This window comes from Petaurus breviceps, unplaced genomic scaffold (assembly GCF_028583685.1).
Source record: "Petaurus breviceps papuanus isolate PSGF00001 unplaced genomic scaffold, PetGlider_PUasm1.0 224, whole genome shotgun sequence".
Taxonomy (NCBI): domain Eukaryota; kingdom Metazoa; phylum Chordata; class Mammalia; order Diprotodontia; family Petauridae; genus Petaurus; species Petaurus breviceps.
The window spans coordinates 414,872-437,332 of record NW_027185887.1 but is presented as its reverse complement, the minus strand read 5'-3'; the positions used below and the strand labels follow the sequence as shown (position 1 = coordinate 437,332).

Here is a 22,461-nt window from a genome sequence, read left to right as displayed (position 1 = left end):
TATATATATATATATATATATATATATATATATATATATATATATATCACAGACATAAAGAGAAAACTAGCTCATATGAGTTTTTCTCTTCCACATGTAAACCAATCCTGAAGCGTATAGCCAAGTGAAGAGCATTTGTCAACCATAGGCAGTCTCCACAAAAATTACTACTAAGATATCAACTTAATAGCAATCAACATGACGTTCAATATTCTGACTTGCATTTAAATGAGGAATGGTACTCTTTTCTCAGATTTTACAGGTTTCTAAATTCCCTTTGTGGTTTACATTTGATATATGGTAGTGATTTAAAATAAAGAAATTGTCAGGATTTGTACCACTTAAAGCAAACCACACTGAGAGTGCTACATGAAGTAGTCGATGTAAGCACCAACAATTAATCAACTGTATCATGCATGTAGATCATATAGTCCATTAGATACTAGCTGAAAAGGAACAACAAAGGGGAGGGGTGGGAAGGGGAGGAATACAATTATGCTGCAAACTGGCATAGGCAAACAGGATACAAGATGACAGTCAAACATATTTTTGAGGATTACTTGTTCCTGATACGAGACAAACGGAGAGCTATTTTTGACAAGCTAGGTTGTTTAGTATGTATTTCACGTTGTCTATATTCTATTATCATTAAGCAGGCAAAGTAGAGGAACAGTTTCTATCAAATGGATAATAATCTGGCTTTGTGCCTTTTTTTATCAGTTTCCCCAAATGAGTTCAACTCTACTATAATATCTACTCCATTAGTTAGAACTGAAAATCAACTAATTTCAAACTATATCATAGCAAAGGATTTAAGTATTCACGCTACCTATACTAGACTTTTGATTGCTTTCGTTACTGGACAAAATAATCACAATTACTCTGCTTTCTGGAACTGAAAGGGAAGGATCAAAAAACATCAGGATAAAATTCTTTATTGAGACAACTTCAGTATAGGAGAGAGAACTGGGTTCAAGTCCCACTGCTGAAACATAATGGCAATGTAAAACTGAGCACGACACTTAAGTTTTTGATGACTTAAGACAAATATCTAAACTTTGGCAAAAATTCATCTCAGATAGCTCTCTACACTAATGAAATCAGGGCTCCAGTTTAAAAAAAAGTTGCATGGTATACTACATATGATACTAGAATGGAAATCAGGAGATCTGGGTTCAAGGACTGACTCAGTTAATATATAGTTATACAAGATTCTTAACATCTTTGAACTCGGTTTCCTCAACTAAAAAATAAAGGAATGGTACTCAGTCATCTCAAAGACTTTTTTTTTAATTGCTCTCCACTAAGAAATAATTCTAAAAAAACAAAGAACACCTTAATGTATTGGACTAATATAAACTAATGTTTGGGAGGAATTGATTTTATTTAATATTACTGTCAACATAATCACTATATTATGTCAGTGCTACTAGAAAAGAATGAGGAAAATATGCTCATGCAATGATTTTTTCCATTCTAATTGCCGGATATGTTAACAAGATGCAAGGAAGGCATTCATTTGCATCAAAGTTTCCAAAATAAAGTAAACACAGGTCAAGTCCCCACCCCACCCCAAAAAATATATACAGGGGCCTTACAATGAGCCAAAAAAACTTAATGAAAAAAAAATTCTAATTTTCCATGAATCATAATGCAAGTCTAACAATATAACTGGGTAAATTTTACATATTTGCCCCCTAAAAGTAGTTGTCCTTTTGACCCAATCTAAAGTATTTTAAAAGAGGGTTTCAGAAGTTAAAAAAAAAAATGGATGCAGAGAGAGGTGGGAGGAGAAAACAAAAAAGTAGTATAGATATATAAAGTAGTATAGTATATCCAGAAAGTCATTTAAAATGTTGCTTTGTGAATCTCTGATGTTTCAAGTAGGTCTCAAAGCTAATCCTTATGCTGAGGAGGTGGTAGTAAAGAAGAATCTCAGAGGATAAGTCTAAAAGGAAGTTATAGAAAAGCATGAATAAACAGGAAGAATTCAAATTGCTCAAAATAAAGAGAAAAAGCAGCTAGGCTCTACAAAATGAGAAAATACTCTGCATAGCACACATAAGATTGTCCTGACTATTGTCATTCTGGAATAACATTCCATTGAATTATAATCAAACCCTTAACAAAATTATGAAATTCCACTGTAATATTTGGTCTCAATTATTAATATTTCTGTTACTAAGCCTACAGACCTAGATGCCACTTCTAACACTTTCACCTAATAATGCAACACTGTAAAACAACTTTTGATGAGGCATACCTATAATGAATCATTTCTGAACAGTACATATTTCTCACAAGTTAAGGATTTCATGTCCGAGTTGTCTTCTATTCAGGTAAACCACATAAGGAATTTTAAATATGTTTGTTATCTAAAAATAAAGCATTTGTAGAAAATTATGTTTGTGTATCACACACTACTCACACAATCATAAATTTCCAAATTATTGTCTAGAACTGTATGTCAATAGATTCTACTGAACAGGTATCAGCTCTCATTACCAATTATCCCTAATTTAAAGAATCTCTAATTAAAATTACAAATACTTAGATATATAAATTCTTGAAACTATTCCCTAATATGATAACCCTTTTCTACAATTCAATAGTCTATTTTTACCCACCACTATCTGCTTTGCCCGCTGAAGTTATAATTCACATGTTTCCTCCATGTTTCCTTTGTCACAATTAATCATCCACCATATAAGGAAATTATAAACAGAAGACATACATACTAGTGAGAGAAAGAAAAAAAGAGCAGAAAAAGAGTAAGAACTAAAGTATAATGCAAAGTCCTTAGGGCAAAAAGAATTTCTTTCTGCCTCTATGTCCCCAGAACCCCACATAGGGCCTTGAACATAAAAGCCACTTAACAGAGATTTGCTGAAATGTATGAATTTTGAATATGGCTCTCTTCTAGGCTATATTTCCTCATCTCTCTTTTTTTTTCCTTTAAGGAATTCTTTGAGGAATTGTAGAGAATGGTCAAACATCCTAATTTTCAAAATAAAGAAAACAGATTCCACAAACAGCCTCATAAACTTAACTGGCAAATTTCTAGAACAAATTTAAAAAGATAATATGTGAGCACTTAAGAAAGAAGTTATCATTAAGAGCCAACATGTGTTCTTTAGAGTCATTTCATTTATGTATTTGAGACAGAAACATTAAATGTATATCTGCACAAAGTTAAACAAAAGATACCCAAAATTTGGCAAGACATTTCTCAAAGCCTCCCTCAAAATATTTCAGAACAAAATGGAGAAACATGTGTTGGGTAATAGGCCAGTAAAGGTAAATTCAAAATTACATTATCAATTAATGGTCTAATATTAACCTAGAGAAGAATATCTAGAAGAACAACAGGCTCTCTTCTTCAGTTTATTCTGATCGACATTTTAACTATGCCTGAAATATAAGTGCTACATCCTTACCATAAGACTGCCATAAATTTTAGAAGAATTGCTAATATATTGGATGAAAGTACTGAGATGCAAAAATATCAATAGGCTAGAACAGGATGGATTTAATATTATGAAACTTAATAAGAATAAATATAAGGCCTTGAACTTGGTTTCAAAAAATCAAATGAGGTTTTAGTGGACTACAAGCTACTATGATAAGGAAGCCAAAAAGCCTAATTCAATATTAAGTCCAGTATTCAGATAAAGAAGGGTGAGCATTTCATAGTAATCTATTAGTCGAAATATACTTGGAGCATTTTTTCTACTATTCTTAGCACCAATATTTTAAGGAGGACATTAAAAGCTATATGTACTATATTCAAACAAAAGTTACCCATATCATGAAAGGACTCAATGCCATGCCTTATGAGGATCAGCTGAAGGAGATGGGCATCTTTAACTGAAGAAAATAAGACGTAATTACTGCAATCGAACATCCGAAGGCCTGTCACATGGAAGAGGGATTAGACTTATTCTACTTGGCTCTAAAGGACAAAAACTGAAACAAGGAGAGAAATTACTTCAAGGCAAATTTCACCTCAGTGTACAAGAAATTCTAACAAGTTCCAAAAATTAAATGGGCTACCATAGGAAGTAATGGGCTCCCTGTTGCTCAAGTTTCAATAGGAGACCTAACTTGTTAGGGAATGTTGTAGACAGAAGCATGATGGCAACACAGTATAATGAAAAAACAAGACTTAAAAGTCAAGGGAGCCTGGGTTCCAGTCTCAGTCTCAATATTTATTGTCTATGTCACCTTAGGAAAGACATTCCCCCCTAGCTAAGTCTGTTTCCTCATCTACATACTTCACAACAGTGTTGGGAGAAATGGATATTGTAAAGCATAAAGACAGATCAAACTATACATGTATATATGCACATATATATACACACACACGTGTTATCATTTCTATTATCATAATTATTACTATTTATTATATAAAAGATTTATGTAAGAATTGATCTGGATGGGGCACCTAAGTGGCGCAAGCCCTGGAGCCTGGATTACCTGAGTTCAAATCAGACCTCAGACACTTGACCCTTACTAGCCATGTGACCCCAATTGCCTTGCCTTTCCCCCTCCAAAGAAAAAAAGAATTGGGCTAGATGGCCTCAGAGATCCTTCAGACTGTTAGATTCTGTAATTCTTCATCTTTTTTTTGTTGTCATTCAGCCATTGGCAGAGTCAAGGAATAGGAGGCTCCACAAGGCCTAAATAGGCCATGAAGGAAAGAGGGATTCTCAGAAAGTTGTAAAGCAGAAAAAGGGACATACAAAATAAAAAGATAAGCAAAAGAACCCAAGGAACTTACTCTAACATTTTACTATGAAGGTCAGGAGAGAAGATTTATTCTAAAATCTTCATGGGAACTTTTTTCACTGTGATTAGCGAAAATGATACTAGAAAATAATAATTTCTGTATTTTAATTCAGTTCTGCTATTTGGGGTTGCAATATTGTTGTCCTTAGAAACACCTGTGACCTAGTTCCTGTTGAGCACCAAGAAAGCAGGAAGGAAAGGGGTAAAAGAAAATTGTTCTCGAATCCAGCATATAAGGTAGGACAGAAAAATAACAAAAGATTCACTGCTTGATACATACACACACACACACACACACACACACACACACACACACACACACAAACACACATTCATTTGTAGGCTATGATATTAGCCAAGTACTCTTTAATAAAATTGAAAAGGAAAAGTTTATCCAATTTTTATATTAACTGAGGCATCAGCTTTAAACATACTTTAATTCTAAAAGGCTTCAAAATATAAGACATTTTCATGTGAAAAATATATGGCATATATGCCATCAGATAACAAGCATTAGAAGTCTTAGTAATTAAAAATTAAACTAGTAATATAGGTTTTGGTACTTAAAATGGCAATAATAAAAGTATTAATGGTCATATGGCAATTTTAAAATGTTCAAACTAAACTCAGAATATATAGCCAAACTAGAAGATAACACCCCAACTATTTATTTCTCAAATAACAAGACAGTATTTTCAATGTTTACTTAATCTGATTTTCCAAACAGAAAGATGTAGTACTTTATACTGTTACAGGCATAATTCATGTTATATATGAAAACAAACTTTTTATATCTATAACTCTTTAACCAAAACAACCAGCTGAACCAAACATTTATTTTATTTGGATACATCTGCAGATATGATGTGTGTAATTAATTGTTCAGCTAAAAATGCAATTCCATGGTGATTTTAATGATTTAGGTATACACAGCTTTAGTTCCCAGAGCAGACTAAAAATAGTGATTTTAATTTATTCCTGCTGCCTACAATTACCCACAACCATGTATTTTTAAATATTTCCAGCCTATAAAAATTACTAATTTTTGCCACTTGTGTTTATCTGCATTTAGACTTTGATTTGGATAAATTAAGCTCTCAAGTGTTCCTTGCTTTATGAAACTCTGCATGTTGTACACTTCAACACAAATAAATGACTTGTACCATTAGAGGTTTAAATAATGTAATGTATTTCATGCTCAGCCTGAAGCTGGATTCCAATGAAGTTGCTAATGCACGTAATGATTAAGTGTAACTCAAATACTAACTGTGTTGTTGAAAACATGACAGGCAATAATTTGGTCTATTATATTCTGCCATTTAATTGCCTAGTACAGACATTCTCTGACACGTTATGAAGCAATGATTTACAATTATTCAAGCTGCAAAGGTCAGAAAGTGACATTATAATCATCTACATAGAGATCCCTTCTAACGCACAAAAACTAGGTAATGCCACACAAAAATAGTTTCCGTGCAGTAGGAACTTTCTATTTAAAATTCCTTAAATCTACTACAAATAAATAGTTAACATGAAAGTATGTGAAGGCACACTTAAAAGACAATGGACATTTCTCCCAAGTCACGTAGGTAGGTACCCAATCTGGATCTCATCTCTACTCCCTTCTGATCAGATGGATTCTGTGCCAGCAGCCATTTCTTGATTCTAAAGAACTGGGGTTGAAAATAATGCAGTGTTGTAAAAAATAATCCCCCAAACACATTTTTGGCATATACCATGTCGGATGGCCTACACTGGCTTTATATCAATAACTGAGTATAGTTCTTGTGATATTGCACTGATGTCAGTGACACATTCTCTTTGGAAATTTGGTATTCATCTAATAGAAGAAAACCTCAATTTCAGTCCTCATGCTTTTTCTTGACAAGAGGAATCATCATCTTAATTGCAGTTATTTTCTTTATTTATATTTGAATTTAATTGCACATACAAAATGTAAGTATAGAAATCCACAGTACTTCGGGTGAAGACAAATTCAAAGCATTTTTTAAAATCACTTATATGTGTGAAAATGGAAACAGAAAAGAAAGGTACAGTACAGAAATGAAGAGTACAAAGAAAAAAGGAAATAAGGAAAATGAGAGAGAGCAAATTGTGGAGAATTCTAGCATAATAAAGTGCATAAGATAGAGAAAACAGATAAGTGTTAAAAGTGTTTAAATGAATAAAGGTAAGCAAATAGAAGTAAAGGAATAAAGGAGTAAAAGGAAATGAATGACCTAGAAATAGACTAAGAGAGGAAATGCTAGGCAGAATTGAACTGAATTTGAAGTACATGCCAAATAAACTACCATATTAACATCACCAAGCCCTTAAAAATTCTAGACTGTTGAATGTCATAATGACAAAGAGGAAGATTTTATAACAAACTGTATTCAAACAAATGTGCTGGAGATCCCCTTATAATTGCATTTCCACCCATAAAGTCCATACCATAAAGTCTATGAAAGCAGAAATACCACCCTGTGTATCTCATGTATCACCCCTCACAATTTGTGTAGATTAAGGAATATGTGTGGGGAATTGTTCAACCTGATGATTGTCTGGACATGTTTAGCCTCCAAACATATAAACCAACCATGTAACTAAATATTATACCATTCAAAAATATACTTAAGAGAAGGAAAATGGGGAAAATATTATAAAGAAATCACTTAAAATTCAAAAATGTTTTCTCAAAAAACACAGAGAAAGAAAGCCAGTTTGAAACATAGAATAATTCATTTTGCAAATGGTGCTTGCATGTCAAGCTATTTCCCTGTATTAACATATGCAATCAAACAGAATGTTAAACTCTAAATCCAGGGAAACTCACTAGGAATCACACATTTTTAAATTTAGATTTAACTTATAAGTTGTAGCAATCAGATCACCTCTAGGAGTGAAAAAAAAAAAAAAGACCAAAAAAAAAAAAGGTAGCAGACAATTTACAACAATTAAGAAATCACTTTTCACTGTTAATGTATGGCCACTAAAAACAAAAACAATAAAAAAAAAACAAAATCTAATACTATATATGTACTGTCATCTTTTAAGGTTTCAAGTTACAAAGAAATTCACATAATGTTTTAGGAAATGTTGAACAACTTCATGTTTTATGCTTAAGATTAGTGGAAAAATTATATTTATATAACACTGTATGAAATACAACATTTTTAAAAAGCAAAAAAATTCTAGTATTACTACTGACAGTTCACCTTAAATGAGTACTTGTTCAAATTCAGGACTAGCTCACTCAGTAGCATTGGTAAAATAATTTTTCCTCGTAACTCAACTAAATAAAAGCTTAGTCATAGGACCCTAAAAGTCAAAGAAGAGAATATTAACTACTGCAGAAAAGAAAACATAGTGCAAGACCTTCTGTTTGTGACAAAATTACAGAGTTAATGTTCCTGAAAGATCACTTCACCTTTTAGAGCCTGATTTTTAAAAAGGTAAAATTTATAGCAATTAAATCTAATGAAGAAATGCAGCATGAGCTGCTTATGTTCAGGAACTAATAGGTCCACTGAGCTTTTCTAAGATTATTTAGCTATCAATGATAATGAATTGACATTGTCAGTAGTGTTAATGTACCAATGCTCTATTGTGCCACTAATCCAATGGCCAATCCTAGAAATTTTCTTATGTTGCCATTCTATTTTTAACCTACCCAATTCCTTACTCTTTTAATTAAGGAGTAGAAATGTATCACAACCAATGATACTTTACTTTTTTCCACATTATAAAGTGATAAATTCATTATTTTCTTCTTTCAACTATGTGTTTCTTTTCAGTCTTCAGTTCACTAAAATTCTTCAGAACTTTTAGCTCCAGTGAAAAAATATCTATTAGAGTGATGATAGCCGCAATACAAAGGTTTTAAAATTAAATGCCACTAAAAGTAAAAAGGTATTTAACAGGGTACAGCAGAATAAAATGCCAGAATTATCCTAGAAAAAATGTTGCAGCTCAGGTTTCTTTTATTTAACATGTTTGTATATTTATGCACACATATGAATTCACATATGTATGCAAAAGGTCATGTTCCATTGAAAAATACAAAAGAAATATATACTTTTAATATTACTGTACCTTAAACGTAAGGCATAGTTGGCCACTGGTGTAACAGTTCAGCAGCATGTGGTAATTAGTAGAATTTAGTGACTAATGGCTCTAACTATATAGTTTAAACCACACAAATGTTTGATGTTTGATAGCATAAATGCCAAAAACTGTTACTTATAGGTTCTCCTTTACTAATTCTAAGGCTTTAATAAAAGGAAATGGAATTAAACTTGCTAATAACCAAATATATTGTATCTACTTATAATATATAAATGTATCCACTTATCTGATTCTTAATCCATAAAGATGTTTAGCCTGGAAGTGAGAGTTTTACAAAATTAAGAAGCTGTTTACTATCTCAAACAAAAGTTTTTGTTTAAATCAGGAAGAAAAACAAAGTATCATTCTTAAGTTTGCCAACAACACTCAAGGCAAGTCTTAACAACTAATCCTAAGGGTTTTGTGTACAGGCAACACAATTTTTATTCCTTAAACCTCCTTAAAACTCTCCCCATACCATAATTCATGGTTGAAAATTGTAAATGAGATTTCTTTTAAAATTCTCAAGACTTGGAGTAATTAAAATGCACCATTTGGCACCTGACCCTCACAGCTAAAAGGAACAGTAACAAAACTCATTCTACTCCTGATCTTCAGGGGTCTTTAGGACAAAGTTCATATTCATTTACTTTAGCAAGTCACTGAACCATCAATTCTGCCAACTAAATAAATCACTCAGCATTATCTAATAAAAGTGCTTTAAGGGGCGGCCAGGTGGCTCAGCGAGTAAGAGCACCGGCTCCAGTGTCAGGATGACCTGGATCAAATCCGGGCTCAGATACTCAGCACCACACCCAGAAATAACTGGCCGTGTAACCTTGAGCAAGTTACTTAACCCCGATTGCTTAAAAAAAAATAAAAGTGCTTTAAAATTATTTGTAAAAACTCTTTGCCAAGGGAAAATAATTCAGCTGTGGCCCAGATGAAATTTCATTTGTCCCATATAAAGTGGGACTCATTCCTGACTTGCAAGAAATTTGTATAAAAGTGCTAGCAATAAGACCCTCTTACTAGATAACAAGCCCTACATCACATAGCGCCAGTAACTGGTGAACTGTAAAACCTGGGCTGTTTTACAAATTTGCTGCAAAAACTCAAAAGCAGGTTTCTCAGGTTTCACAGTCCTACATAATGTGATGCATATATTAGCTAATTTCTCTAGCATAATAACATTAAAATATATTTTTAATCAGAAGAAGGGTATTAAAATCCAACTTTGAATATCCTATGATGTACCATATATGTCATGGCATTTTAAAACCTTTTAAACATTTCTGCTAAATTAATTAGTTTTGCATTAAGGAGTCTCAGGACAATTAAACATTATGAATGATTCTTCAGAAGAAATAGCCATTAAGAGAGAAACAAGAATACACACAAACACACAATGTAGAATCCATTTTGGTTTGTGTGTGTGTGTGTGTGTGTGTGTGTATGTTTTGATGACTTTATACATGCAACAAGAAGTTGTACGAAATTCAATCTTTTGTTTTGTATTTTCTTACAAGATGAAAATCTCCTACAGACTCAAAGATTTGTTAATAGACTAAAATTATAATAGTATAGTGAGAAAAAACATAACATGCACACACTCTAAAGGCTATATTATATATTTTTTATGTCTTTAAATGGAATTTACAGTTCTCTCTGGCAATGTGAATGAACATCCTATAATTTAGTCAATTTACAGATTACAGGTTCAAATTGACCTTGTAGCCCATAAAATTGCTCATCTTCAATACAGGATTAGAAGTGGGAGAAGAATGTCATAACTGTATTTAAGGAATTTACCATAACAATGGAAAGGAGGATATGCATGCATAATTTTAGCCATTTTTGCTCATATAACAGTTTTGAATTCTGAAACAATGCATATCTTGCATACGCTTCTTAGCTAACCACAGTAGGAATGGTTTCAATTTACTCACCCACAGACATGACACTTGTATTCCCTCATTCCAAGGTGCCTCTTGACATGGTTTCTGGCATCTCCAAGCTGAGCTGTTGCAAAGTGGCATATCTTGCACTTGAATGGCTTTGATCCTAAGTAAAATTTAACATACTATGTAAGTTGAATTAAAATAATACATAATACAAATTTGTAGAAATGAAAATTCTTGGAGAGGCCTCTTAAATCTCTAATCTGATTAGGAATTTCCTATGTCCCAAAAATGGCCCTGCTGCATTAATTTCTGGCTTGAGGAGATAGGCCAGGGATCAGTAGGGATGCCAACTGAGAGTTTACTTAAGTTTCAGCTCAAGGAAACTAGTACTTCTTGAAATTACAAATGGTACATTGAATGATATCATGTAAATGTGCTACAAAATATTTTCCCTATAACTCACACAAGTGTCTAGCAAACTAAGTTAACATCTAAAAATGCATTTCAAAAAAGAAATACAGATTACCAAAATTCTTTCAAAGTTTATTGATTTCCAAATAAATTTCTCTTATACCATCTTCTAATGTGTCTATATTTCTCTGGGTCTGAACATTTCACATTAGCATTGGTATTTCAGATTTTTTCTGTCACATACACAGAATGATTCATTACATTGCTATTGTAATGACACACAATGTATGAATATACAGTGGATAAAATACGATGCCTTTATGACTGTTTTATGATCAAGAATTTATGATGATTCTGCAAACCAGAAATATTGACATTTTGGCTATTATTTATTTCAAGAACAAATTTCTTAACATAAAATGACTAGTGCAAATCAAAAGACTAAAATATAATTTTCTAAGAAGTATTAAACTCTTTCTTAAACATGGAAAAAATAAAAATGTGTATTTTTTAAGTTGATGGGTCATATAAATCCTAAATACAGAAAATTATAAGTAAAAAGTCATGATTAAATTAGCCACATGCCACCAGACTTACCAAGTACTGGCTTGTTATTTAAAGTACATACTCTGTGTCACCTTGCAATTTTCTAAGCACTAAGAATCCTTAAATTAATATATCAAAATCATAAAATTACAGCTTAAAATAAGTACAATATGTTCCCAGATTTTTCGTATAATGTTTAGTATATGTTTTGTGAAGTACTTTTTCCAATTGAGTTAGGTATAATATGAAATATGTGATCTTTAATAAATATACATAAAGAGCTCTGATAAGAAAAATGTTACAGTATATCATACTTCTATCAATGAACCTTTGTGCTGTGCCCTTGAAAATAGAATATCCTCCAAGAATACTTTGTTGAAATTGAAGATCTCAGTAAAAAATTTTAAGAGTCTTAAATTTCAATTTAATTCCCAAAAGCTGACAAAAAATGAAGCATTTAATTTTAATCTTCTAACAGAAATAAAAAAGTCAACAGTACTAAGCACAGGCAGACAAGGTTGAATATTTCACAGTTCAATGACAATGAAGCCAGATCTCTTAATACTTCCATTTCTACTGTTAGAAGTAGATGTAAAATATATTTAGCACCTGAATGGTTATATCTAGTCAGCTTTAAATGTTTAAATGTCAAAAGCAGGTTGAGACTGCAGCTCACAGCAATCACATTTTATCAATCACATTGAAAAACCACAGTTTATTTAAATGATCCTGATAAAACTAAATACATCTCTAATTTGGTGATATTTCAATTCAACATAGAATTCTTTAGCAGGCCTACTGAAATAAAATAAATCTGAAGAGAGACAATTTACCTGCCCATTAAATAAAAAATGATTAGAGCTGATATTCCAAATTATGAACTAGAATACTAATTGTATAATTAGTAATGCTTAAATTCCTGCTAGATACTCTAAAGCTCTCCTAGTATTTGTATTTTAAGTTTACTTAACAGATTTCAAAAAGCTCGTGAATTTAAAATTATGTTATTTTGGGTTTGTTCATATAATGATATAATTGCATATTTGTTCCTGTTCCTGTTGGTGTCTCAAAGTCTTATACAAGACCTTTGCTGTTTTCCATTTACTATACAGGACTCCATTGTGAAAAACCACAGCTCAGTCAGGTCTTAAGTGATCATTGCTACGGCGTGCTGACAATACATAAATGTATTATTCTGTTGACTGCTCTCATCCAGAAATCACTGAGGCCTTGACTATTTTTTATTTCTCATATTCAGAGTTGACTATCTGCTAACATCTCCATTTCTTTGCCATGAAAATTCAAATACTACCATCTACAGCTAGTACTTATTTTTTGGATGGAACAACTGAGCTACAGACCTCCATTAAAAAAAATAAACTATTAGCATCCAATTTATTTATAGTCTTGCTGTGAATATTCTAATCAAACCTTTACACATAGTTTAAATGCAAATATTAAAGAAGATAATATATATAAATGATTGTTAAATATATGCATTTCCCACATTAAGTTTTTGCTATGCTACTTTTCAAGACTTCACTGATTTTATGCTTTCAATAAAATCTTTGCTAATTGGTTTTTTTTTAATTTCTTAGTCATTCAGACCACAAATATTCATTAAGTGCTTACTATGTGCCATCAATTATAATAAGCAATGAGAATACAAAGAGAAACAAAAATACTGCTGTTGCCCACAAGGGGCTCACCTTCTAATGGGGGAAAATCAAATGACTAGGTATACAAGATATATGTGTGGATGGAAGGTAATCTCAATACAAGTAGATGGAAAGTTATTTCTCAGAGAGAAAGCAAGAATGACTGGGAAAGGCCTCCTACAGGAGGTAGTGAGATTTGAACCCTCTTAAAGGAAGCCAGAGAGGTTAGGAGGCACGAATATAGGGGGAAAGCATTCTAGACAAGAGATACAAACAGTCAGGGCAAAGCCTTTTTTTTTCTTAATATCTGTCCCCTATTCTGTTACTGTTAAGCCAAATGATCGCAAAGAGACTTAAAAGCTAAAAATAAACCAAAATCTTAAATGCAGCATTTCTGAACCATTCAAATCTTAGTCATTCTAAACTGCTGAGTTTATACAAATTTTTTAAAGATGTCAAGCCCAAAGAGAACACATGATCTATCACTCAATTAAGACACATTATTCAAGCTACTCTAATGAAAAATGTCAGTCTCTTTGGAGACAAGTAGCCAGCTTAAATTCTACAATCATTCCAAAATAATGGCAGTTCAAACTTCCTCATGATCCTAAAATGTTGACTATTTAAAAAGAAAAGCCAAGTTTAATTGAGTCACACCAAACTACAATGCCTTTAAGATTTTTCAGTAAAGGCCCTCAAGATGCTTCAACCAAATCAAATTGGTCAACTGTGAACTGGCCTCAGATAAATGTCTAACTTACTGATAAACGGGACAGGCAAAATAACCTTCAACAGCAAACTTTTAAAATTAACTACCTTACATGTAACCTTGGGCAAGTTACTTAACCCCAGTTGCCCTCCAAAAGGCAAAATAAAAATAAAAAAATAAAATGAACTACCTTAAAATACTTGCTTGAGAAAGTTTTTAAAAATTCACTGTCAGTTTGTGGTAGCTCTTAATATCATATCATCTCAAAAATGGTCTTCCCTTCTCAGTTTAATGGCTTTTTAATAGTAGCTTATCCAACAAACTCAGATATCCTCTTCCTATCCCCAGTTTTCCATCTCTTACTCTAAAAATTGTAATCAAATAAGCATGCCCATTGCTCCTGGAAAGGGCAGTTAACTGATTATCCTATTGTTCTTCTAACTAGCCCTGTGACTTCTCAAACCAAAACATTCTTCCCTGAACATCACTTTCCCCTATGTATGGTCTTCTGCTAACTGAAGATAAGTTTCTTGAGCTCAGGGACTGTCTCACTTTTCTATTTGTATCCCTAGTGCTTACCACAGTAAATGGCATATAGTTAGAGCTTAACAAGTACTTTTTTAAACACATAATATGATCTGTTATAAATAAGAAAATGAGGATGAAAAGTGACCAGCAACTCTTCTTAGCCAAACGCAAATGTGATATAGCAAACTGCATTTTCTGGTCAAACTAGTTCCTTCCAGTTAGCAAATGCCCAGCATGACTTGAGAGTTCTTTCTGCCTCCAGTATTCTCGATGACCAAAATCCATTTGTTTCTTACAGCACTGCTTTTATTGTGCTAAGGATGGGAAAAAAGGTTACATAAAACATACAGTAAATCACAAAATATGAAAACAGAGATTGGAAGAGTAAGCCCTTTTCCAGTTAACCATTAATAACAGTCCTAGCATTACTATTTCATGGACATAAGCAAAGCATCAGAAAAGCAATTCATATTAAGGTTTTCTGAGAAAAGAGCTCAGATTAAAAATCTGTTCAGCAGCACTAAAAATAATAAAAAACCTGCAAAATTGAAATGTACTAGTATTCTGTACTTAGGAATCCTGTTCTTTTAGGAGCCATTTCAAAGCACAATAAAAATATACTTGCTGATAAGACCTAAACAAGATGTTAAAAAGTATGCTAACTTTTACTAAATGTTACAATCAATGATGTAACTTATATAAGTAAGGTTGCTTTGTCATATATTGATAGTTACCTCACTTTCACATCCACATTAACTTGATTTTAAATGCAATTAATATATATAGTCAAGGAAGACTAATGGACTACATTCTGCACTTAACCTGGTGGACATTTTCAAATGGCACAAGTGACCAGTGCAAACCTATTTTGCATTGTAAACGACTAAATAAATCTTAATGGATTAAGAATGATCAGCTATCAACACACAAGGGAAATTAAGTGCTGAAATGCCTACATTGATTATTTTAAATTATTAGCCTTACTCTGTTCTTGAATTTGTATGCTTTTAGTGAGCTTTAACACATTTACAAGACTTATTGACTATAATTACAAGAGAATTCAAGTAATGGACACATCAATTATAAGCAACATGTCTTGACCAGACAGTTGCATAAAGAATTCTAAAAAGAGCTCCATTAGCATCTTCCTCTTAGTTTTATTCAGTTTTATCTGCCTTAAGAGAGCATATTGAGAGTTGATACATATGTTCCACCCATGTGAACAAGACTATTTCCCAGACGTTATCACAACCAAAAGTGAACTGTTTATTACAATCTAACATTCAAACATGATATTGATAGAGGTATAAAAAGAATAAAAGAACAGTGCCAACAAATTCAACCAGTGAGCCAAAGTAGTTGATGTCTCAAAGACAACATCAATATTTTTCTACATCAGTTTTATGCATATTGTCCCACACTTCTTCAATGAAAATATTTATCTTCAATGATAATGATAACAATAATAATAATAGTTTCTTACCTTTTTTGCCTTTTAACCATGCACTAAGTTTCAAATACTGCATGAATTTAAAGTATAACTTCCATAATAAGCCATTATTTAAAAGTACAGTAAAATAAACCTTACAGTTTTAATGAAAATATGTTCATTGAAATGTGAATTTATTATTCAAATCCACTCATAAATTCAACTATGGAGACACCACTTGTCTAAGCAGAGCACTGTGATTTAGAAAAGCTGTCTATTTAAAATAAAGAATGTATGGCAGGTTTATAGAAACAGAGCAGTGAATTTTTACATAAATTTAGAATAGTGACTTATGCATTTTCCACAAAAATGTTTTTAAATTTCCACCTAAAATTAAACATAAAAATGGAATGTTAAGTGTGACAGAGCACAGAAAACTAAATTAGGTGCTACCTTCATGAAAATCAAATCAACTTTATATATTAGCTCTAAAAAAACAATGACTGATTTTTGACTCCCTAAAGGCAGAACTTTGTTGCCCAGCAGTTACATTTTCCAGGAACCAACATAGCATCTTTTGGATATTATAAATCCTCAAAATGTAAATAATTTTTTATCATAACCACTCTTCAAAATATCTCTCTCAAAATCGTTCAACATGTCTTCCAAAAATACAAAATACTACTTACCATGTACCTTAAAACCTAAGTACTGGTCAAAACACAATTTTAAAAGAGACTATAAACTTTTTGAAAAAACTAAAAGTATCTCTTGAAACTTGCCCATGGGAGAACTATCAGTGATTACATAACCTTAAGAATATGTTGCAGAATCACCAATGCCTTTCTGACCATGTCAATGTTGTGAATTGCTTGAGAGTCAATGTTTAAGGATCATATATTTGGACAGGAACAAAGATGTAGCATTCATTTGTATGTATAGGTAAATGTGTGCTTGCTATAAAACAGACATACCTGTATGAGTGCGAATATGTGCTAGAAATGCCATGGAATTGCTACTTCGACACATCTTTCCACAATACTTGCAAACATTTCCCTGATTCTCTTCTCTCTCACGGTTGATTTGCTCAGTGTCTTCCACTATATATTTATTCACTTCCCGAAGCAATTCTTCATGTTGTCCTTTAATGTGAAGGAATAGATTCTGCTCAGAATCAAAGGGCTCTGTGCACTTGACACATTTAAAAGTGGCTCCTCCTTCTGGAAGCTCTTCCACACTGGCCTGCTCATTTCTCATATGACCAGCACTAGCCAAATGCTGGTGGAGGTTACTTTCTGTATAAAATGATTTTCCACATAATAAGCAATGAAAATGTTTCTCCTTTGAAGGATGCTTCATAGCTATGTGAACATTTAGTCCACTCAAACCATCTGCTAAAAAGCCACAGTCATCACAACGTATACGAGTAGATTCAATAAGGGAATTTCCTTCAGTTTTCTTCTTTTTTAAAGCTTGTATAGGGTCTTTGAAAGGTAACTCATTGATTTTCACTCCAGCTATCAAACTTTCCTCAGATGGCTCTGCTGAGTCATCATCCTCATGGTTCTTTATTCTTACAATAGAAGAATCAAACTGGTCAAACATATATATGGACCTCCCTTTATCGTCAATACCAACAGTTTCAAAAGCTTCATTATATTCTTGTGTGTTAGGTTCTGGGCATTCCCCTTCCAAAATAATTTCATTTTCATACTGTGAATCCATAAGTGGTTCTCTCACAACAGATTCTTCTTGGAAGTCTTTGCCATCCTCAGAACTATGAATATTTTCAACTTTGTTTATACTATCTTCTTCAAGGTTGGACTGCTCAGTTGCTGCTCTTAGGACAATTGAAGAATTACTTTCAGTTTGATGTCCTCCATCTACGGATTCAGTACATGCCTGTTCACTATCAAATTTTCCTCTGCTTTCACTCAAATTTTCCTCAGTTTTCTGATAATGAATATCTGGACCACTCACATCATTTGTTGCATCTTGGTTTTTCTTTGCTATCTCACAATTTAAATCCAGATTTCCTTGATTTGGGCTTTGACATATTTTGGGTGAGTCATTAGTGGAAGTTTCTTTAGAGGGTACTATCTCCTCAGAATTCTCAATTTTTTCTTTGGGTTGCTGGAATGTCTCAACAATAGAATGATCTTCTTTAAGGTCATATTCTTCCCTAGTCTCAACCTCTACTGAATCAGGAGTACAGATTACATTGGAAATGTCTACATTGGTATTCTCATCTAAGAGAAGACAATCATCAGTTCTTCTAGGTTTAGCCATATCCGATGCACTTATATCAAGGGTATATCCTGCTTCGTCAGAATTTATTTGTAGTTCTTTAGAATTTTGCTCATGTTCTTCATGTAGGACAATGATTTTTTTAGAAACATCTGTGACATTTCCTTCATCCCCAGAAGAACAACTAATATAAGACTGTCTTTTAATTTTATGTTTCTCTGTTGCTGCGTGCCTTGTCATCTCCCGGCGAGTAACTGCATAGTAGTCACATGCCATGCAATAATATTCAAATTCTTTTGTATGTTTCCTTTTTACATGCAGTTCTAAAGAAGCAGAAGAGTGAGCAACAAACTCACAATGTATACATTTATTCTCATTTGTAACTGTAGCACTCTTCTCAACCTCCTGAATTAAGTCCTCTGATTTATGATGTATTGACTCTTTTTGGTCAGTAAGATGCTCATTTCCCTGTTGATCTAAAGAATGAAGGACATTTTCAACTTCTACTTCAACTCTTTTTCCATGTTCTACTGACAATTTTTCAAAGCTGGTATTATCTAATTCAACTGACTCATTAGCATTACTAACATTTCCATCTAAAGGACCTACTGGACTGGCAGTCATCTTCCTAGAAGACTCAAGATCACTCTCTTCAGGGCAAACAATAATATCTGATCCTTGTTTTCCATTTGCTTCTATTTCTACACGTCCTTTATGTTTCTTGGTGGCACAGTGGCGTTCCATATCTCCCTTAGTTACAGTGTAGTAATTACATACTTTACATAAATAACTATATTGGTGACTGTGTTTCCGTCTAATATGAACTGTCAAGTTTGTAATACTAGAAGCCAAAAGACCACAATGAGAACACGTCCTTGAAATATTCCCTTTAGGTCTCCCTCTCTTTGGGGTATTGGCAAAAGCTAATTCACCATCTTTGGTGATTTCACTAGACTGTTCTTTATTAGTTGACATTTTTGTCTCAAAACAGGATGATGTCTGTAACTGCATACTTTCCGTATTTCCTTCAGTTGTTCCATTCCCAGAAATATTAGACTCATCTTTTTTATCACTTGCACCTATACAAACCCTTTCAATACATTCTTCAAAACGTAAACCAATGTTATTTTTTCTAGCATTTTCAAGATGCTTGCTTCTTTTAATGTGTTTCTCCATTCCTTCTTTGCTCAAGGAATAGAGATTACATGCTTTGCATAGAAAGTGATAGTCTTGAGTATGCCGAAGCTTTATATGTCTAGTAAGTACTGTAGAAGACCTTGTTTTATAAAAACATTTCTTACATTGAAATTGGGGCTTACTCAAGGTAGAATGCTTTACTTCACTTCCATGGCTCAATTTAGAGAGTTTATGGGCATCCTCCTGAAAAGCTTTTTCTATTTTATCAATGGAGTCTTTTCTATTATCATTTAATTCAGAAGTAATTAAAGTTTTAGTTTGTAAAGTCAAAGCATTGCTAACTGATTGAGTACTCTTTGAATGAACTGATAATTTGGTATGTTGCTCAGTGGTTTCATGTTCTGCCAAGTCTTTGCCAGATAGGAAGAATCGATTGCAATGAGAACAAGCAAAATTCAGATTGTGCTCTTCCTTCATGTGGTCTCTAATATTTATTTCATTCACAGAAATAAATGAACAACACTGACAAGTAAATATACATTCAGCCTCCTGATGCTGGTTATTCTTCAAGTGTCTATCTAAGTCTTCTTGTGACAAACTAGAATAATCACAGGTCTGACAATGAAATTTTACCTCTCTTCCATGGCATCTTTTCACATGTATTTCCAAATTGTTCCTGTTTTCTGAGATATGGCCACAGTAGGTACAAGTGCAGAACATTTGGTGACCAGAAAGTGGCTTCATTATCAAAGAGTCAAGTTGTGTGGAGGATAGAGGGTGAGATTTCATCTTAGTCTGAATAAATTCCTGGGTTTCTGAGGTAGTCATACACAAACTGTCAACATCATTATTAGTTTCTAATTGCTTAGCTGTTGACTTTGCATCACTTGGCTTCATCTGAGTTCTTAGGTGTTTCATATACGTCCTGTGTGTTTCATTTTTGCCTTTTTTGCTAATTCCTAAAAGACTAAGTCTTTTCTTTGCCTGACTTTTTAAGGTAAAAGATCCACTTCTTCGTCTAAAGCCAGAGCTTAACATTAAAACACTTCGTTCAGGTCTTTTTCTTTCCAGTTTCCTCACTGCATTAATACTATGAACTGTCCGTATGTCATTCTTAGTAGGTTCTAATTTATCTAAAAGACCTTCCGAAGTTATTAATGGACCTAGATTTTTTTCCTGGCTTTCAATATTTCTCTCTACACTAAGTGAAATAACTTTTTCTTCTTCAAAAGTCTTCAGGTTTTCCGAGGATATATTTTTAGATGGCATCATTTCAACAAAAAGCTCATTGTCACCACTTGGTTTAGAAAGGCTTTCTTTCAAAACCTCAAGTTTATTTTGAGTATTTCTTAATCCTCTTGAATCAGCATTCCTACTTCTCGACTTATAAGCTCTAGATTTTACTCTCACTGTCTTTTCTGTGTCTGTCGTATATTGTTTTTTACAAAATGATTTTTTTGTCAGTATCTGGACAAATCCCCCACGAGCAGCAAGGTTCTGACGTCGAAGGTGTGTCTTGCCAAGGAAATGAGCATCCAGAAGATTTTCTTCAACACACTGAAAACCACAAAGATCACAACAAAAGATACTCTGCTGCCCATGTGTTTGTTTGATATGTGCATGTAAGGATGAACTATTCTCTGCTTTGTGACTGCATTGATGGCAGATAAGCTCTTTAGAATGTTTTATATGACTTTCAGAATGTTTTTCTAGATCAGAACAAGTAGAAAACAACTGATCACATATTTTACATTTGAAAACTGAATCTATATCTCCTACTGTACAGCTAACACTGATTTCTTCCAAGTGAAGAGAAGACATATTTTTAGGATCAAGAGAAACAACATTTTCCATATACATTTTCTCTGCATGTATTTTTGGAGCTGCCTCATCAGCAACACTGAGGTCACAATTAGGAGACAATAAATTTGGAAGACATGTGTCACCATCTGGGAATTCATTTGATAAGGGCTTCTGTATACTATCTACAGTGATTCCCACTGCTGTAACTGAACTCTGAAGATCATTCTCCTCTGCTTTAAGGTATTCTGAGACATCCAGCTTGATTCGTTTGGGAAAATGCTCATTTGTATTTTCATCCACATCAGCATTTAAAGGATTTGAAGATTCAGAAAATCCTCTTTTGTTTATTCCATTCTCTTTTGTCTTCTTAAGATCTCTATGTGCTTCATCTGAGGAAAGGTCTGATTTTAGATCGGATAAGGTCATACAATCTGCATTTTGAATAGAATTTCTGAAATCTCTTGTTGCTTTAGTTTCTGTATTTTCATGTTCTTCATTCTTGGGATTTTTATCTCTATCCATCCTTACTGGAATGCTCAGGAAGCTACGTTTCTTGTGTCAAGGGTGCCTCATTTGGCTTTCATATAACACCTATAAAATAAGTAAGTCCATTATTAGTCTTTTGCACACAGAAAAAGAACCTACTCATTTATTAACCCTGAAGTCACCACTAATGGTGGCTGACTTTAGAGCCTCTTGATTAAAATGTCATGAAATTAGTCACAATGAAATTTCTTTGCATTTTTTATATGAGCTTTGACTAATATATGAAGTACTTCCTGGAAAGAGTTGGGAAGTCGAAATTGAAAGAACTATATCACCAAGTCTCTCCCTCAGAAAATAACCCCAATTTTCGATTTCATGGGGGACTCAAAGTATTTTTTATCTCATATTTCTGTTACTATAATAAATTGAAACGTTGGATATTTTTGGTTCTGCCCTTAAAAATAAGAGAAAAAAGGAATTTTCTGTCATATGTCAGCAAACTGCAATGGATTCATATTTTCTATATCCTTTCCTTAGGGTAAAAACCTTTATAATTGTCTCATAAACATCTCAGTGACCAACCAAGCTAACATATTTACGTATATCCAATGTTCCACATTCATCTCTCCTTTCCTCAGAGGAAAGTCTTTCACCTTTCAATTGTCAATTAATAATTTCCTCATCTAACAATCATTATGCCATTGTCAA

At 33.0% G+C, this 22,461-nt stretch overlaps 1 protein-coding gene across 5 annotated transcripts in view; it reads right to left on the bottom strand.

The window, feature by feature from the left end:
* Positions 1-22,461, bottom strand: part of ZNF407 (zinc finger protein 407) — a 667,606-nt gene that overhangs the window by 564,261 nt on the left and 80,884 nt on the right. For all 5 annotated transcript variants that reach the window (XM_069094963.1, XM_069094962.1, XM_069094964.1 and 2 more), the window contains exons 2-3: positions 17,055-21,858; positions 10,845-10,959 (exon numbers count right to left, since the gene is read on the bottom strand). In XM_069094963.1, the coding sequence (XP_068951064.1) occupies positions 10,845-10,959; positions 17,055-21,789 (4,850 nt within the window). In that variant the 5' untranslated portion in view covers positions 21,790-21,858. The remainder of the gene's footprint in view (positions 1-10,844; positions 10,960-17,054; positions 21,859-22,461) is intronic.